Consider the following 14638-nt stretch of genomic DNA (forward strand, 5'->3'; position numbering starts at 1 on the left):
ATTCTTAATGCTCCCAGAAGCTTCCTGGCACCACCACCGCATGATTGCCAGCTGCCCACTTCTGTCATTTTTCTTCCTAACCCCCAGGGGATGAGTGAGCAAATGATGACCATGAAAAGCTGAGTGCAGCTTCCATTGGTTCTTTCTCACTTGCCTGCCAGCACTCTCACTGGCAGACTAGCTGGCAGGGATATTGTCCTGTGTCCTGATGAAAACTTGGGAAATTGCTTTAAAGCAGTCATCATGACTTGACAAAAAATCTATTCAGATACAGTTGTCTTTACCAAAGGGAATGTATTTCCATTGAGACAGAGGCAGGAGTTTTGAATATTTTCTTTGAATAATTATGAGATTGCCAAAAGCTTTAAAAGCAGATCTATACTATAATATACTATACTTTATTTACTATACTATACTATACTGTACTGTACTGTACTGTACTATTTGGTTCCAGCATCTGTATGTCCTTTGGTGATGAGGAAGTGACCATAAAGATCAATGGAGACCAGGAGGTCAAGTTCCCTAATCAGCTTGGGGTGAATTTTGCAAAATTATTCTCAGTGGAGGGAGACATCGCTGTAATAAATGTCAAGTTTGAAGTTCAGTCATGCCTTTTTTGTGTGTCTATAGAAGGGAAAACGGAAAATAAAATGTGTTACTTGACCTTGTCTGCCTTGCCAGCTTCTTCCTATTGAGGGGGGAATTATTGGTTTGTTTTTGTTCTTATTATGTATTTTTGTGTTTTCTATATTGTAATTTTATGCTATGAACTGCCCTGAAAGGCGGTATATAAATTTAACTAATAATAATAATAATAATAATAATAATTCCCCTTGACATTCTAATCATGCAGAAAATTGTATTTCGCTTTCTGCCCTTTAAGTCTTTACATCATATGAAATAACACAAAGTGATTCTCTTAATTATTTTTGTCCCCACTTCTTTCTCGTTGCAGGCATTGTGTCTTTGATCTCGTTGGCCATTCTGTCTTACGAACGTTACAGCACCCTCACCAGTAAACGTGGCTCTGACTACCAAAAGGCTCTGTTAGGAGTTGGGGGCTCCTGGCTCTATTCTCTGGTCTGGACTGTGCCCCCTCTTATTGGCTGGAGCAGCTACGGGCTCGAGCGGGCAGGCACCAGCTGTTCCGTCCGATGGACCTCTGAAACACCAGAGTCAGTGTCGTACATCATCTGCCTCTTCATATTCTGCTTAGTCATCCCCGTAATAGTGATGATATACTGCTACGCCCGCCTCTTTTATGATGTCAAACAGGTAAGTGCGTCACAGGCGTTATATGATATTTCTGAGGAAGGTTTCATTTCGGATACGTGCCCTCTAATATACATACGTCAAAAAATGAATGGAAGGCTTTCAAAGATGGTAGATTTCTCTCATTTCATATTCAAAGGCCCTAATCCTCTGCACACTTACTTGAGAGTAAGTCCCCTATACTTAGTGGCATCTCTGTTTATTACAGTTCTATCCTATCCTCCTTTGAGAGCAATTGTCTCCTATCTAGGAAGCTTTCAGGGCCATAGCTACTTTCCCTCAGTAGCAGAGCTGCATGTCTTCATAAATTGTTTTCTAGGAACATAGGGCAAAAAGATGAATGCATTGTAGGGTTTGGGCAAGATGACCCTCGTTGTCCCTTCCAGCTCTACAATTCTGTGATTCTATGAAGCTGTTTTACATCAGGTGAGCCTCTGGGTCTATCCACCTCAGTACTGTCTACGTTGACTGACAGTTACTACAGTATCCCACAGAATATGGGATAGACACAGAATATTCCCAGCCTTCCCTGGAGATTCCAGGGATTGCCTCCATCTGAATCCAAAGCAGATCCTTTATCTCCTGCTCCTTCAGGGTAAACATGCTGGCCTTGAACCAAACTGGCCTCATGCAGTTTGGTTCTGAGTGCAGATGAAGAAAAGACTTGGCTCCAGGAGAACACCTAGGCTGTTCCTCTGACCAGACAGGGTAACAATAGCATCTTCTATGACAGGTAAACTCACCAAGTCCAGACCATCAAACCTTTCCATCAATGAATAGGGGTTATCTGTCTTGGACACTGAAAATGGTTTAGGTTGAATAATGAATTGAACTGGTAATTATCCATTGCTCTCCATTAATAAGATGGTTTTACCTAATTTGTAAATGGATGAACCAACTTCAGCATCGTTAAGGGTTGTCTGCAGGATTGATTAGCTTTAATGAACCAGGCGCCTTTTGATTGTCCTCACGGATCTGAAGAGTTGACAGTATTTGTGATTAATTTGTTATTTAGGATTGCACTGCTAATTACTACAGTGTCTACTGAGAAGTAGCTCCTTCCCTTCAATGGAACCAAACGGGGTTAGGATTGCAGCCTAATTTATTCTACCTTGATTAATGAGATTTATGATGTTCTTGAACTCCAACTCCCATCAACTCCATCCAACAAACCCAGTAGGGAGGGATGATGGATTCTGTAGTCAAGCAACGTCTGGAGGGGCACCATGGCAGCTACTCCTGCATTTTATAATTTCTGCAAAAACATGTACTTTGCTTATGCTCTGCTCTTTCCCAGGCTCCATCACATGTTAGGTGTTGGCTGGATATTGTGATGTTGCTTTAGAATTAGAACTTGGAGAACTCTCACGCAAAGGACAAAATTTGGAAGGGTTATGCATGTATTGATTGTCTGGAGAAGTCTTCAGGTTTTACTTATTCTTCAGTATGGTAGACATCTCCTGGCTTTCAGTGATGTTTTTCTCATTTGAAGCCCCGAGAGTCCAATTTTAGTCAGGTTCTAAGTACTTGAGTAATCAGGGTTGGCCTTTGCATGAGATTTTTGAAATTAGGGCTATGAGTAATGCTAGATGATATATTTGATTTCAGGAGCTAACTCCTGGAGGATTCCTGTCAGAGCAAAAGCTATTACCTGAATACCTTCAAGAATTAAATATTTGCCCAGTAGGAACCTACAGTATTCACAAAGCGCTCTAACATTTCAAAGACAAGATTGTAGGGCATTAGGATCTACTATAATCAGACTGATTATTCTGGATTGTTTATTGCTAAGTCATATGGTGTTTATTTCAAGGGAAATCATAAACTTTGTTAAACTGCCTTTAAAAAGGGCAAAACTAGAATTAAAACATGTGTATAGCCTTTATAACGGATGTGTGTATTTTGTACACAACTATTTGCACCATGTTCCATATGGCGATAGCCAAAATAACAGATTTCAGTGGAGCTACTCAGTACATCTTAATTTGAAATCACTCACAGTATCTTGTGAGAATGTGACACAGAATTCTTAACAACAGAGTTTAATTGTTAATTAAGGCTGTACTCCCAACCTCATTTACTGGGGAGTAAGCCCTGTTGAATTCAACAGGATTAGGATTTACTTATGAGTAGGCTTGGTTAGAATTGTGGAGTTAGCCATTTCAAAATTCCATATTCATTTAAAAAAGCCTTTTACTTCTGTTAGAAGTCTCTCGTGTATACTGTGCACTTAAAAAAATATCTGGATGTGTACAACAATAAGGAAATCCATTTCTTATTGTATACTGTATTTGGCTGAATGCAAAGAGAGGTTGTGTTCTCTAGGGGTTGTTTCTTACTAAAGGAAAGGGGACTTTCTGTCTGGTGCCACTCTTCACAGTAGAATGCACAAATAACACATTAATGTTCCATGTACTAGGAAATGACATCTCCTCTGGCTTTATACTTCTGTCTGTGTACTATATGCCATTGACCCAAGCCATAAACTCCTGCTGATGCTTCCAGTATGATACTTCCTTGTACCTGTTAGCCACAATTTATGTAAAGAGCTAAAGGGGCAGAACAATAATTCCACAGGAAAATTACCCACAGAACAGTAAGCAAAGAAATTTGTTCGAACTTTCTAATGTTTGAGTGGCAGCAATATTGGAACTTGCGCTTAAATGCAGATGAGGATTCCTCACCTCAAAGCCCTTGATCCCTTAACTTCTCAGTGTTTCATGTCATCTTAGGAACCCTTACCTGTTACCACACACAAATTGCTTGTTAATATAAAGACATTTCCTTTAAATGGAAATATTCTCTTTTGGATATACAGGTGAAACTCAGAAAATTAGAATATCGTGGAAAAGTTCATTTATTTCAGTAATTCAACTTAAAAGGTGAAACTAATATATGAGATAGACTCATGACATGCAAAGCGAGATATGTCAAGCCTTTATTTGTTATAATTGTGATGATCATGGCATACAGCTGATTAAAACCCCAAATTAACAATATCAGAAAATTAGAATATTAAATGAAATCAGCAAAACAAGGATTGTAAATGGACCAAATTTGGACCTCTGAGAAGTAGAAGCATGCATATGTACTCAGTCCTTGGTTTGGGCCCCTTTTGCATCAATTATTGCCTCAATGCGGCGTGGCATGGATGCTATCAGCCTGTGGCACTGCTGAGGTGTTATGGAAGACCAGGAAGCTTCAATAGCAGCCTTCAGCTCTTCTGCATTGCTCGGTCTCATGTCTCTCATCTGTCTCTTGACAATGCCCCATGGATTCTCTATGGGGTTCAGGTCAGGCGAGTTTGCTGGCCAATCAAGCACAGTAATCCCATGGGCATTGAACCAGGTTTTGGTACTTTTGGCAGTGTGGGCAGGTGCCAAAGTCCTGCTGGAAATTGAAGTCAGCATCCCCATAAAGCTCGTCTGCGGAAGGAAGCATGAAGAGCTCCAAAATCTCCTGGTAGACGGTCGTGTTGACCCTGGACTTAATGGTGTTGGTCCATTGTGCTTCATTGAGTCCAGGGTCAACACAACCGTCTACCAGGAGATTTTGGGGCACTTCATGCTTCCTTCCACAGACGAGCTTTAAGGGGATGCTGACTTCATTTTCCAGTTTCACCTTTTAAGTTGAATTACTGAAATAAATGAACTTTTCCATGATATTCTAATTTTCCGAGTTTCACCTGTAGTCTAACAGCTGCTGTACGGTGAGATGGCGGGAAAGCTGGTGGTTGTCTCATGCTGGCTATGTTTTTACCTGGAATATTTCACCTCTGCTTTCTAAAGCTATTGTGATAGTACCTGCTGCTTCAGGTCTCAGAGGCTATCTGAGCTGAATCCTGATGGCTTCCTTGTGTTCCTCACTTTTATCTCCCTTAGAGACCTGTTGCAGTTGTTTCACCTGTCAAAAAGAATCTAGGGATGTCTTGCTGGAGGCACATGCTTAGGCGCATCAGAGAAAGCCTTTCTTTTCCTTAGAGGGAGTAGCTGAATACAGACACAGAAGGAAGCACCGTAGGATTGCATCTGTTTAAAGGAGCTTGTATAATCTTACTTGGCAACCAGTTGTTGCTGGGATGGGAGACCCGGAAGGAACTTCATTGTTTCTTGAGCTTTGGTTGGATGAATGCGTTGTGACAGGATCCCCAACCCTGGGACATCCTGATAGTTTATGTCTCTCTGGGGATAAATGCATCTATTTTGGTTTGTGGGTAAATGGAATTTTTTTTTATTTTGCTTCAGGGCAAATGCAGAATTCTGGGTGGGCCCAGAGGGAATTGTGCCTCTGTAATGAACTCTTCTTGCAAGCTTTATTTGTAAGGGGACCCAGCTATGTTGCTTGTAGCTTGCCCGCTTTCGCTGTGAGCATTCAAACACTGAATTCAGGCCAAGTTTGAAGACTTGTTTACTCTGTGCCTCTTACTCTATAGTGCCCTATAGTGCCTCAGACACAACAAGAACCTTACATATATAACAGACTTGGGTGCCAAGTTAGAATGGCTGTGTCGCTAAAATAAGACTGCTCAGAAACAAGAGGGAGCATACTTGCAGTAAACCGTAGGGTTTACAGTGTTGTCAGAACCCTAGGATTTACAGAAGTATTACAATAGTTGGGGGAGACTTCACGAGGCAACCCGCCCCCCCCATCCAATGATGATAGGAATTTTTTAATGTCTGGTGTTTTATTGTATTTTAATATTTTGTTGGAAGCTGCCCAGAGTGGCTAGGGAAACCCAGCAAGATGGGTGGGGTATAAATAAATCATCATCATCATCATTACTCAGTGGCCATGGAATGCTGAGTTTCTTTGGGTGAGGAAGGCACAAATAATCAAGAGACAGAGGGAAAGTGGGGCTAGAATATCCTGAAAGGGGAAATGGCTAGATAGGTCATTGAACAAGAGTACATTCTGCAACGTTTTGTCGCAGTCCCCACTTGTTCATGCTTTTCTTAACAAGGCTCAGGCCAATTCTGAAAGTCACGCACCGACAAAAGTTCTTGTATGTAAGCTGATTCTGTGATGTTCCAAAATGCTTTGTCTTCTGATGGATGCTGGTAAACACGACCCCAGAAGGCCCAACATGAGGAGAGTAGGTGTGATGGGAAAGTGCTTGCCTTGCGATAATTATGAGTCAACAGTGTTAGCCCATTCAGGGTGACTGGTCTTGGCCTCTCCCCTCACCAGTAGCTGCTTTCACCTTCTCAGAATCCACAGATGGTGGAACGGATAGTCAGAAACAGTTGCTTTATACATCTCAGGTTCAATCCCCAACATCTCCCAGTAGGTCTGGGAGAGACTCCCTGTCTGATACCCTGGAGAGTTGCTGCAGTCAGTGTAGAGCAGGCATGTCCAAACTTGGCCCTCCAGATGTTTTGGGATTACAGTTCCCATCATCCCTGACCACTTGTCCTGTTAGCTAGGGGTGGTGGGAGCTGTAGTCCCAAAACATCTAGAGGGCAAAGTTTGGCCATGCCTGGTATAGACAGTACAGAAACAGATGAAACAGTGAGTCAGCCTAGGTGTTAGGCAGCTTTTTAAGGTAAATATTAATATATGGTTTGGGGAGTGGGCATTCAGGCAGCAGTTTCCTGTTTGCAGTATGAAATGTTAACATCCATTGTACTGGGCAAATGAACATACCGTATTTTTTGCTCTATAAGGCTCACTTTTTCCCTCCTAAAAAGTAAGGGGAAATGTGTGTGCGTCTTATGGAGCGAATGCAGGCTGCGCAGCTATCCCAGAAGCCAAAACAGCAAGAGGGATTGCTACTTTCACTGCGCAGCGATCCCTCTTGCTGTTCTGGCTTCTGAGATTCAGATTATTTTTTTTATTGTTTTCCTCCTCCAAAAACTAGGTGCGTCTTGTGGTCTGGTGCGTCTTATAGGGTGAAAAATACGGTACTTGATTGAGTTGGTACCAGTTTTTTTTTTATAAAAAAGAAAAATAGGTACCAGTATGCAGTCCCTCTACTTAGACATTGCATCTTATTTATTAAAGACATTTCAAAGAGTAACCTCTATAATTCAGGTCAGGGATAGTCAATTTCTGTACATCAGGGTTGTTGTTCAGGCACTGATCTGTGAGCTCTGCGCACACTTGTCAGGCTCTAGAATGTTGCTACCAATTGACAATATCGACTTAGAAGTTACATAACACTAATTAGGAGCTGGATGAGATAGTAGTACAATATGATTCACACGTGATGATTGATTGGTTCTTCAGCAGCTGTTTCCAAGGACATTTACCTACAGAACTCCTAGAGAGGGACCATATTAACAACTTTTAAAGAATATTTTATTTTCCTTTCAAATTAAACTGAGCAATTAACACACACACACAACCATTTAGTAGTGCCCTGGGGATCTATTTGGCAGCCAAGTCTGAGCATCCGTTGTTCAGATTCTAAAGCGTTCCAAGGCGAAGAGCAGCTGATTCAAAGGAATTCCATGCCAAAGTGTGCTCCAAAACAGAAAATGATGCTGCAGTCCTACACACAGTTGCTTAGGAGTAATCCCCATTTAATTCAATGGGATTAGCTTCCAAGCAGGCATGCTTAAGATTTGCCCTGTAAGCTTATTAATTAAAAGCAATCTGGAGTACCGGGTATTTTGCGGATGCCATGTGACATCCAATTTTATTTTAACTTTGGATTTGTTTCAGGGGTGAGGCAGTGGAGGTGCTTAAAACCAGTGTCTGGGAGCAGTTAGCAGCCAATAAATTGCAAGAAAAGCCAGCCTGAGGCACCTGTCTTGTTCTGCATAATGATAAGGGTGGCCCTGCTTGAAAGAACAAGGGTCTGACTGTTATGTATTCAATGGTCTGTGTTTGCCTGAGCTTGAGTCTGGACTAAGGATTCTGAGCCCCTGTGTTCTGATTCGATTCATGATATCCAATCACAGAACATTTCCGAATTTGGGCCTCTGCCATTGGCCCTTAAACTCTGAGTCATGATTCGCAGCTTGGAAGTTTAGACAGCCAATCACGTTGGGAGTAGGAGTGGCCCCCAAGCCTTCAGAAATGTATATAAGCAGTTGCTTTGCCCCTGTTGTTTAGTTCTGTTTGTTCAATAAAGGTTCTTGCCTCGTGGGAACCCACCTACTGACCATTTAAATTGACTTGCTATACTTTGGATATTTTGGACTGCTTACTAATAAGGCACTATGTAATTTTTACCAGGTTGGAAAAATACGGAAGACTTCTGCCCGTAAAAGAGAATTCCACGTCCTCTTCATGGTGATCACGACCATCATCTGTTACCTGATTTGCTGGATGCCCTATGGAGTTATAGCTCTCCTTGCGACATTCGGTAGACCAGGCTTGGTGTCCCCAGTAGCAAGCGTCATACCATCTATTCTGGCAAAGAGCAGCACCGTCTGCAATCCAATCATCTACATACTTATGAACAAACAGGTGAGCATTACAGTTAAGGCGAGCTGTCTTATGTAAACGGAAAATGACTTCTGTGCTCCCAATGTAATATTCCTTTGTTTGAGGACTACTTAGACTAAGAGTTATTAGCATCTGAAGCAGAAAATCCAAAATGGAGGACTTTCCCCCCAAGGTAAGGTAAATAATTTCCACCTTTGCTGGTGCTCAACAATTTGCTGTTTTATTCTGTGTCTGCCTCGCTCTGCCTAACGGGATCGACTTTTGAGTAGTTATGCATAGGATTGCACAGTTAATAGATTAAAACTCACAGGACAACCAAGATTACTTTAGTTGGGCGATAAGCTCAATAGTTATTTTGACTAGTAATTAATAGCAATTTGGGGGTAGAGTTTTGGGGGTGGAATGAGGGCGTGGGCTGGCCTCCTTGTGCTAAAATTATGGTTTTAACAGGGGTGGGGTTTTAACTTGGGTGAGTATTGTTTTATTTTGGAGGTGATGTTCTTTGTTTTTAAATATTATATCTTAATATGTATTTTGTATTTGTGATCTGGGATACTGTTTAGGGGCTTTTGTTGGGGAATGTATTTACAGTGGAACTTCGGTTTTCGAGCATCTCGGAAGCCGAACAATTTGGAACCTGAACACCGAAAAGCCAGAAGTAATTGTTTCCATTTTCGAACATGCCTCGGAAGTCAAATGGCTTCCAAGGTGTGTTTTCATTTTTCCCCATTGACTTTGCAGCCAGCCCATTGATCCTCGGTTTTCGAATGTTTCGAGAGTTGAACGATCTTCTAGAATGGATTACGTTTGAAAGCCAAGGTTCCACTGTATTAGTTTGTATTCGTTAGTATTGCTAACTGTTTTAGTTGTTTTCATAATCAATTTTGTACTTTCAACATTGTAACTTTTAGGTTGTGAACCACCCTAAGACCTAATAACGATTCATTGCCTTTAGAATAGGCAACCTGATGAATTTCTTTAAAGTGAGATAGAGAACATTTGTTTTGTTTTGTTATTGCTTTCCTAGAGTAATTGGCACAAAAGTGTTAGGGATGGAATCTTACCGTGGGACTCTACCTTGATAAGCACGTGTCATGGGCGAGAATGGCAATCTCAGTATCATCCTGTGTGTCTTGGCAATTCTGGGGGAAATTGTAGTAGCAACCTGCTCAAGTGCACTGTTTCCCTCACTGAGCAAGGGACAATTTCTTGGCCCTTGAAAAGAAGGGTTGTGGTGAGGTGATATAGCTACGAGAAGCAACTCACCAGGTGTGGTGGTGGTGCTATGTTAGCTTCCCTGAAGGTGGGGTTCTGTTCCTCACTGGTAGGGAGATGGGCGAGGCGGTGGGAGTTCTGCGCAGTGCAAACCTCCCCTTTTCCTGCTCCAGAGCTACTGATGGAGTTTCTAAGATAACTCCCACAGGCCAACGCTATGGCTTCTCCCACTAATATATTAAGATATTGCAACACTGTCAGAGTTGTGCGTCAGGCTTGTAATGTATGCTGTGCTCATCTCTCTGAATCACCTCTTTTCACACCACGGGGGTTTCCACAATAGGAAATTCATCTTTGTCATCATAAGTGCTTGTACTGATTTTCGGAAACTTGGAAAAATGCCTCTTCGCAGACCCATGCTTGTTGTTTTCCCTGAACATCATGGAAGTCTCTTGCGTCATTCTCCCTGCCCAAGAGCAAAAGCATTGAATTCACCATTTGCAGATTAGGGATACATTGTGATGTTAAATAATATACCTTCAGAAAATTAGGTACATGTCAGCATGTCACATGCTTAAATAGGCAAGATCTAACTTGCCAGTGGAAAAGTGTCATCCTTGAATGGTGCCCTCTTGTGACTCTTTGTAGAAATATTCTTTGGTTCTCATGGGAATGCCTCTTAAAAGCATTTTCTTGTTTGGCTCTAGGATCTTTGAGGAAACTTAGGATTCGTCCAAGTGAGTTTCTTTCTAGATCTATTTCCATATTTGTGGTGAGACTGGGCTCACCCAGCAATGTTACAGTACAACAGACCATGTCCTCAGCTCCAGCCCACTGCTGAGACCTTCAAGCCACACTTGTGAACTGTTGCCTCAGTACAATGGCTCACAGGAGTGGGCTGTTAGCTATTTCTATCACGCTGTTCCTACAGAATTCAGTTAAGTTATATATAAATCTATATACTGGAAAGATCTAATGAATATCATTTTGCAGGGTACTGTTTTGTTCATTACGTTATGTATTTTTGTGTTTTTATGCTATGAATCCTCATATGAAGGGCATTATACAAATTGAATAAATAATAAGAATATTAAAAATAGCTACCTGACTTCTGGTTCTAAAACGTTAGGATTTCAACACAGCATGTTAGGATTTTACAAACATTAGAGCATATTTTTACTCAAGACATCTTACTGCTAATGTGAAAAGGATATAAAATAACAATAGCAACCTGTAGTCTTATTCAAGACGGCAAGATGTAGAGAAATTATCCAGTCATCATAATTCTTTTTAAAAATGCGAACAGTTCGCTGAAAAGATGTGGCAGTTCTGAGGAGAACGGTGGTAGAAACCTGCTGTACTATATTCTCCTCATTTCCTCTCTCCCTTTAATTTGGTTTGCAAGTATATTTTGAAAATGGGATGTAGACTTCCAGGAGCTGCTGGTAAGAATAATTCTTCTGTCAGAGTCAAGGAAAAGAATGCTTCACTACCTCATATATTATTTAAAGCAGTAGCCACTGGGATCTCATCTCTTTTTCATTATTATGTAATATTTACATATCTTTGGAGTCTGCACAATAAGTTCACACTAACGAGCTGAGACAACCTTCCACCAAGAGGAATACAATAAAAAGACTAGTAAGAGTTAGAGGGGGAAAGGAAGAGTGAGAGATACAACGAAAAAGGTTGCATAATTCATCCTTTCATATTCATCTTCTTCACCATCATCTTTGCCCATTACAGTGCTACCTTGGTTCTCAAACTCCTTGATACTCAAACTACTTGGAACCCAAACACTGCAAACTCGGTAGTAAGTGTTCCGCTTTGCGAACTCTTTTCGGAAGCTGAACGTGCTCTGTTTTGAGTGTTATGCTTCCGATTTGAGTGCCACATTTCCGATTTGAGTGTTATGCTGAGGTCTATGTCTGTTTTTGCTATTTATTTTGCATTTTTGTGGCTCTTTTTTGTTTTGTTTTTGTGACTGCATGGAACCCAGTTCAGCTACTGATTGATTGTGTGACTGCAGTACATTGTTTATTGCTTTCATTTTATGGATCAGTGGTCTCGCTAGATAGTAAAATTCATGTTAAATTGCTGTTTAAGGGGTTGTTTTTGAAAGTCTGGAACGAATTAATCCGTTTTGCATTACTTTCTATGGGAAAGTGCGCCTTGGTTTTGGAACGCTTTGGTTTTGGAACGGACTTCCAGAACGGATTAAGTTTGAGAACCAAGGTACCACTTTATATATAAGGGTGCAATATGTATTTCTGTACAACTACAGAGGAAAAATACATTTTCTCCACTCCATTCAGGCAGCTAACTGCAAGGTTCTACTGGAACTTTGTCTCAGGTCACCCATGTCTGCAGAGGTAAACACCAAATCTAAGGCATGTCTACGACTATGATGAGTAGGGCCAGATTTAAGAAACAATGAAAATACAATTTGAAAAACCACACGGCACAGCACAGCACGTTACAATTGTTATAACCAAATAAAAAAGAATGATAATAATTTAAGTTGTGCGTCAAGATCCTCAGCAATTTTCAAGTGATCTATGGGGGGAAAAAACATTTGGCAACCACTGGCCTGGATTGAAAGGATGATTGATTCATAATGAGCTATAATAGAAGTTTCAATTAATCTGACCGTGACAATTTTTATAAAACTACCAAGGCTGTAAAATGTGATGGCTTTAATAGTCTGTGGAATAAATTTTTTAAAAGTTTGGCATTTCATATTTAAATGCTGCTATTCTCAATTGATGCCTGTCATTGTAATTTAAAATTATATTCTGTATTTTTGTTATTTTTCGTTTTGTATATAGTGTGACAGCCTGTGGCTAAGTCACTATTTAATAACCCAATTAGCTGCTTCCCACAGCCTACAGGCTTTATGACTCTTTTCTAGCACACTTATAATTTTATTCCTTTTCCATCTCCAAGATGTGTAAAACTGATTCTGAAAGCACAGTAATTGACATTAAAACACACAGATGTGTGTAATAGTTATGCAAGAACACACACAGGATGGCTGTACTTGTTACATCCTTCCTACACAAACTGTTCTTTCAACATTATCATTCAAGGAGATTTACATTCTAACCCTTCAAGATGAATCCCAAGGTAATGGCAGGACTAAAAGTGTGTGAAGTCTTAAAAAACTTTTAGGAGTCTTTGCCTGTTTATCTTCCAAATTTGTGCTGACGTGAGAACAGACTACCTTTCCCCCATGCAAACATTACCTCTGAAGCAGCTTACTATCATTCCCAAAACAACAATAAATAGTCCTGCATACTCCCTCCTCACCCACAACTCAGGGAAATCTATCATCAAAAGAAAGGAACAAGGAAAAGATTGCTTTGTGTATACTAACTCATATTTAGTATATTCAGAATTAGAAATAACTGCTATAATTTAAATAGGAATACCACACTCTGATCATAGTGAAGAAAACTGTGGCCAGGTGATGTATCCCTGCTCAGTGTGCTATACTGATGCTACAAATAAATATATTATAATAATAAATGTTCATGGGGAACAGTTCTCAAGGTCCCTGCCCTCCTCTAGTTCTCTCCCACCCTCTCTCTTACACACGGAATCGTAGAATTAGAGTGTTGGAATGAACCTTACTTTCTCTTATAGAAACAGTATTCTAAACTTGTTTATCAAACGCTGACATTAATAAATGCATTTCCAATTGAAGCTGGATGTTGAAATGATGACTTGAAGATTGGCCTGTGGGCATATGTCATTCTGTATCCATCAATCATAATTCGCTTGGCTAAATAATTCTGACATAGTATTGTTGGATAAGGAGCTAGGTGAAGTGTTCTCTTTCAAGCTGGATGTTAGAAGTCCTTGGGTCTGCCAACAATTACTAGGGACATTTTTCAAGGAAACTTTGCCTTAGTTAGGAGGACGGTCCGCCCTGGGGTAGTCTGCTTTTTCTTAGAGCACAGAAGTTAAGTTTAAAGTGAGCTTGTCACAATGTTTGATCTGGTTGATGGTATTTCTATGGCACTTCTGATTCAAACGAATCTCAAAGCAGCTTACAAACAATAAATAATACAAAACGATAAAACGTAACAGAGCGTCACAAATGCAGCATAATGTCTGTTGCATGCGTAATGAAAACATTCGGAATTCACTTTATTATCAAATTAACTGCTGGTATAATGGCTATAAATGTATCTGGAGGTTTGCAAGCCACCCTGAGTGTTCCTACGCATCAAAGGTCAATATATAAATTATGGAAACAAACACAATTATTTATTTTACAGCTCACTTCTGAAGCTATCCTTGATTATATAGAAAAATGTTTGGATGTCACAAGAAGGCCCTGGCACTCATGTCTAGCCCCAGTCTGGGAGCAGATCCAGTTTTAACCATCAGGCAGCTGCCTAGGGTGGCAGAATTTTAGGGGAAGCAAAATTAGAAGGGCAGTAGAATTTGAAAGGCGGCAAATGATGACCGTGTTGGTGGAAGGAAGAGCCAGCAGCTGCCATTCCCAGTAGTCTTCATTCTTGGGAATGTGGGACCACTGCATCCACATTATCCTTAGGGGGAAACACCTTCCAAACGAGTTTTGTTGGGGGAATAGAGAGAGGGCACAGTGCTCTCCTCAGAGAGGCCTTTTGAGGTCCCAAATATCAGAGAGACTGCCTTCTTCCCATCAGACTAGCTCAAGTGCTCAGATTGGGGCCCTTTTGGTAGTGTCTCTACCCTCAGAGGCATGGGGGAGGGTGGCGGTCCAGGA

General features: G+C 40.8%; 2 protein-coding genes across 16 annotated transcripts in view; one reads left to right on the plus strand and one right to left on the minus strand.

The window, feature by feature from the left end:
* The window catches only part of LOC309530140 (parapinopsin-like), a 54509-nt gene that overhangs the window by 19857 nt on the left and 20014 nt on the right, over window positions 1-14638 (plus strand). For both annotated transcript variants that reach the window (XM_082218808.1, XM_082218809.1), the window contains exons 3-4: window positions 956-1275; window positions 8452-8685. In XM_082218808.1, the coding sequence (XP_082074934.1) occupies window positions 956-1275; window positions 8452-8685 (554 nt within the window). The remainder of the gene's footprint in view (window positions 1-955; window positions 1276-8451; window positions 8686-14638) is intronic.
* Window positions 10225-14638, minus strand: part of ST6GAL2 (ST6 beta-galactoside alpha-2,6-sialyltransferase 2) — an 84549-nt gene continuing 80135 nt past the window's right edge. For all 14 annotated transcript variants that reach the window (XM_082218665.1, XM_082218675.1, XM_082218674.1 and 11 more), the window contains one exon: window positions 10225-10345. In XM_082218665.1, the coding sequence (XP_082074791.1) occupies window positions 10240-10345 (106 nt within the window). In that variant the 3' untranslated portion in view covers window positions 10225-10239. The remainder of the gene's footprint in view (window positions 10346-14638) is intronic.

This window comes from Podarcis vaucheri (genome assembly GCF_965113315.1).
Source record: "Podarcis vaucheri genome assembly, chromosome: 4".
In the NCBI taxonomy this organism is placed as follows: domain Eukaryota; kingdom Metazoa; phylum Chordata; class Lepidosauria; order Squamata; family Lacertidae; genus Podarcis; species Podarcis vaucheri.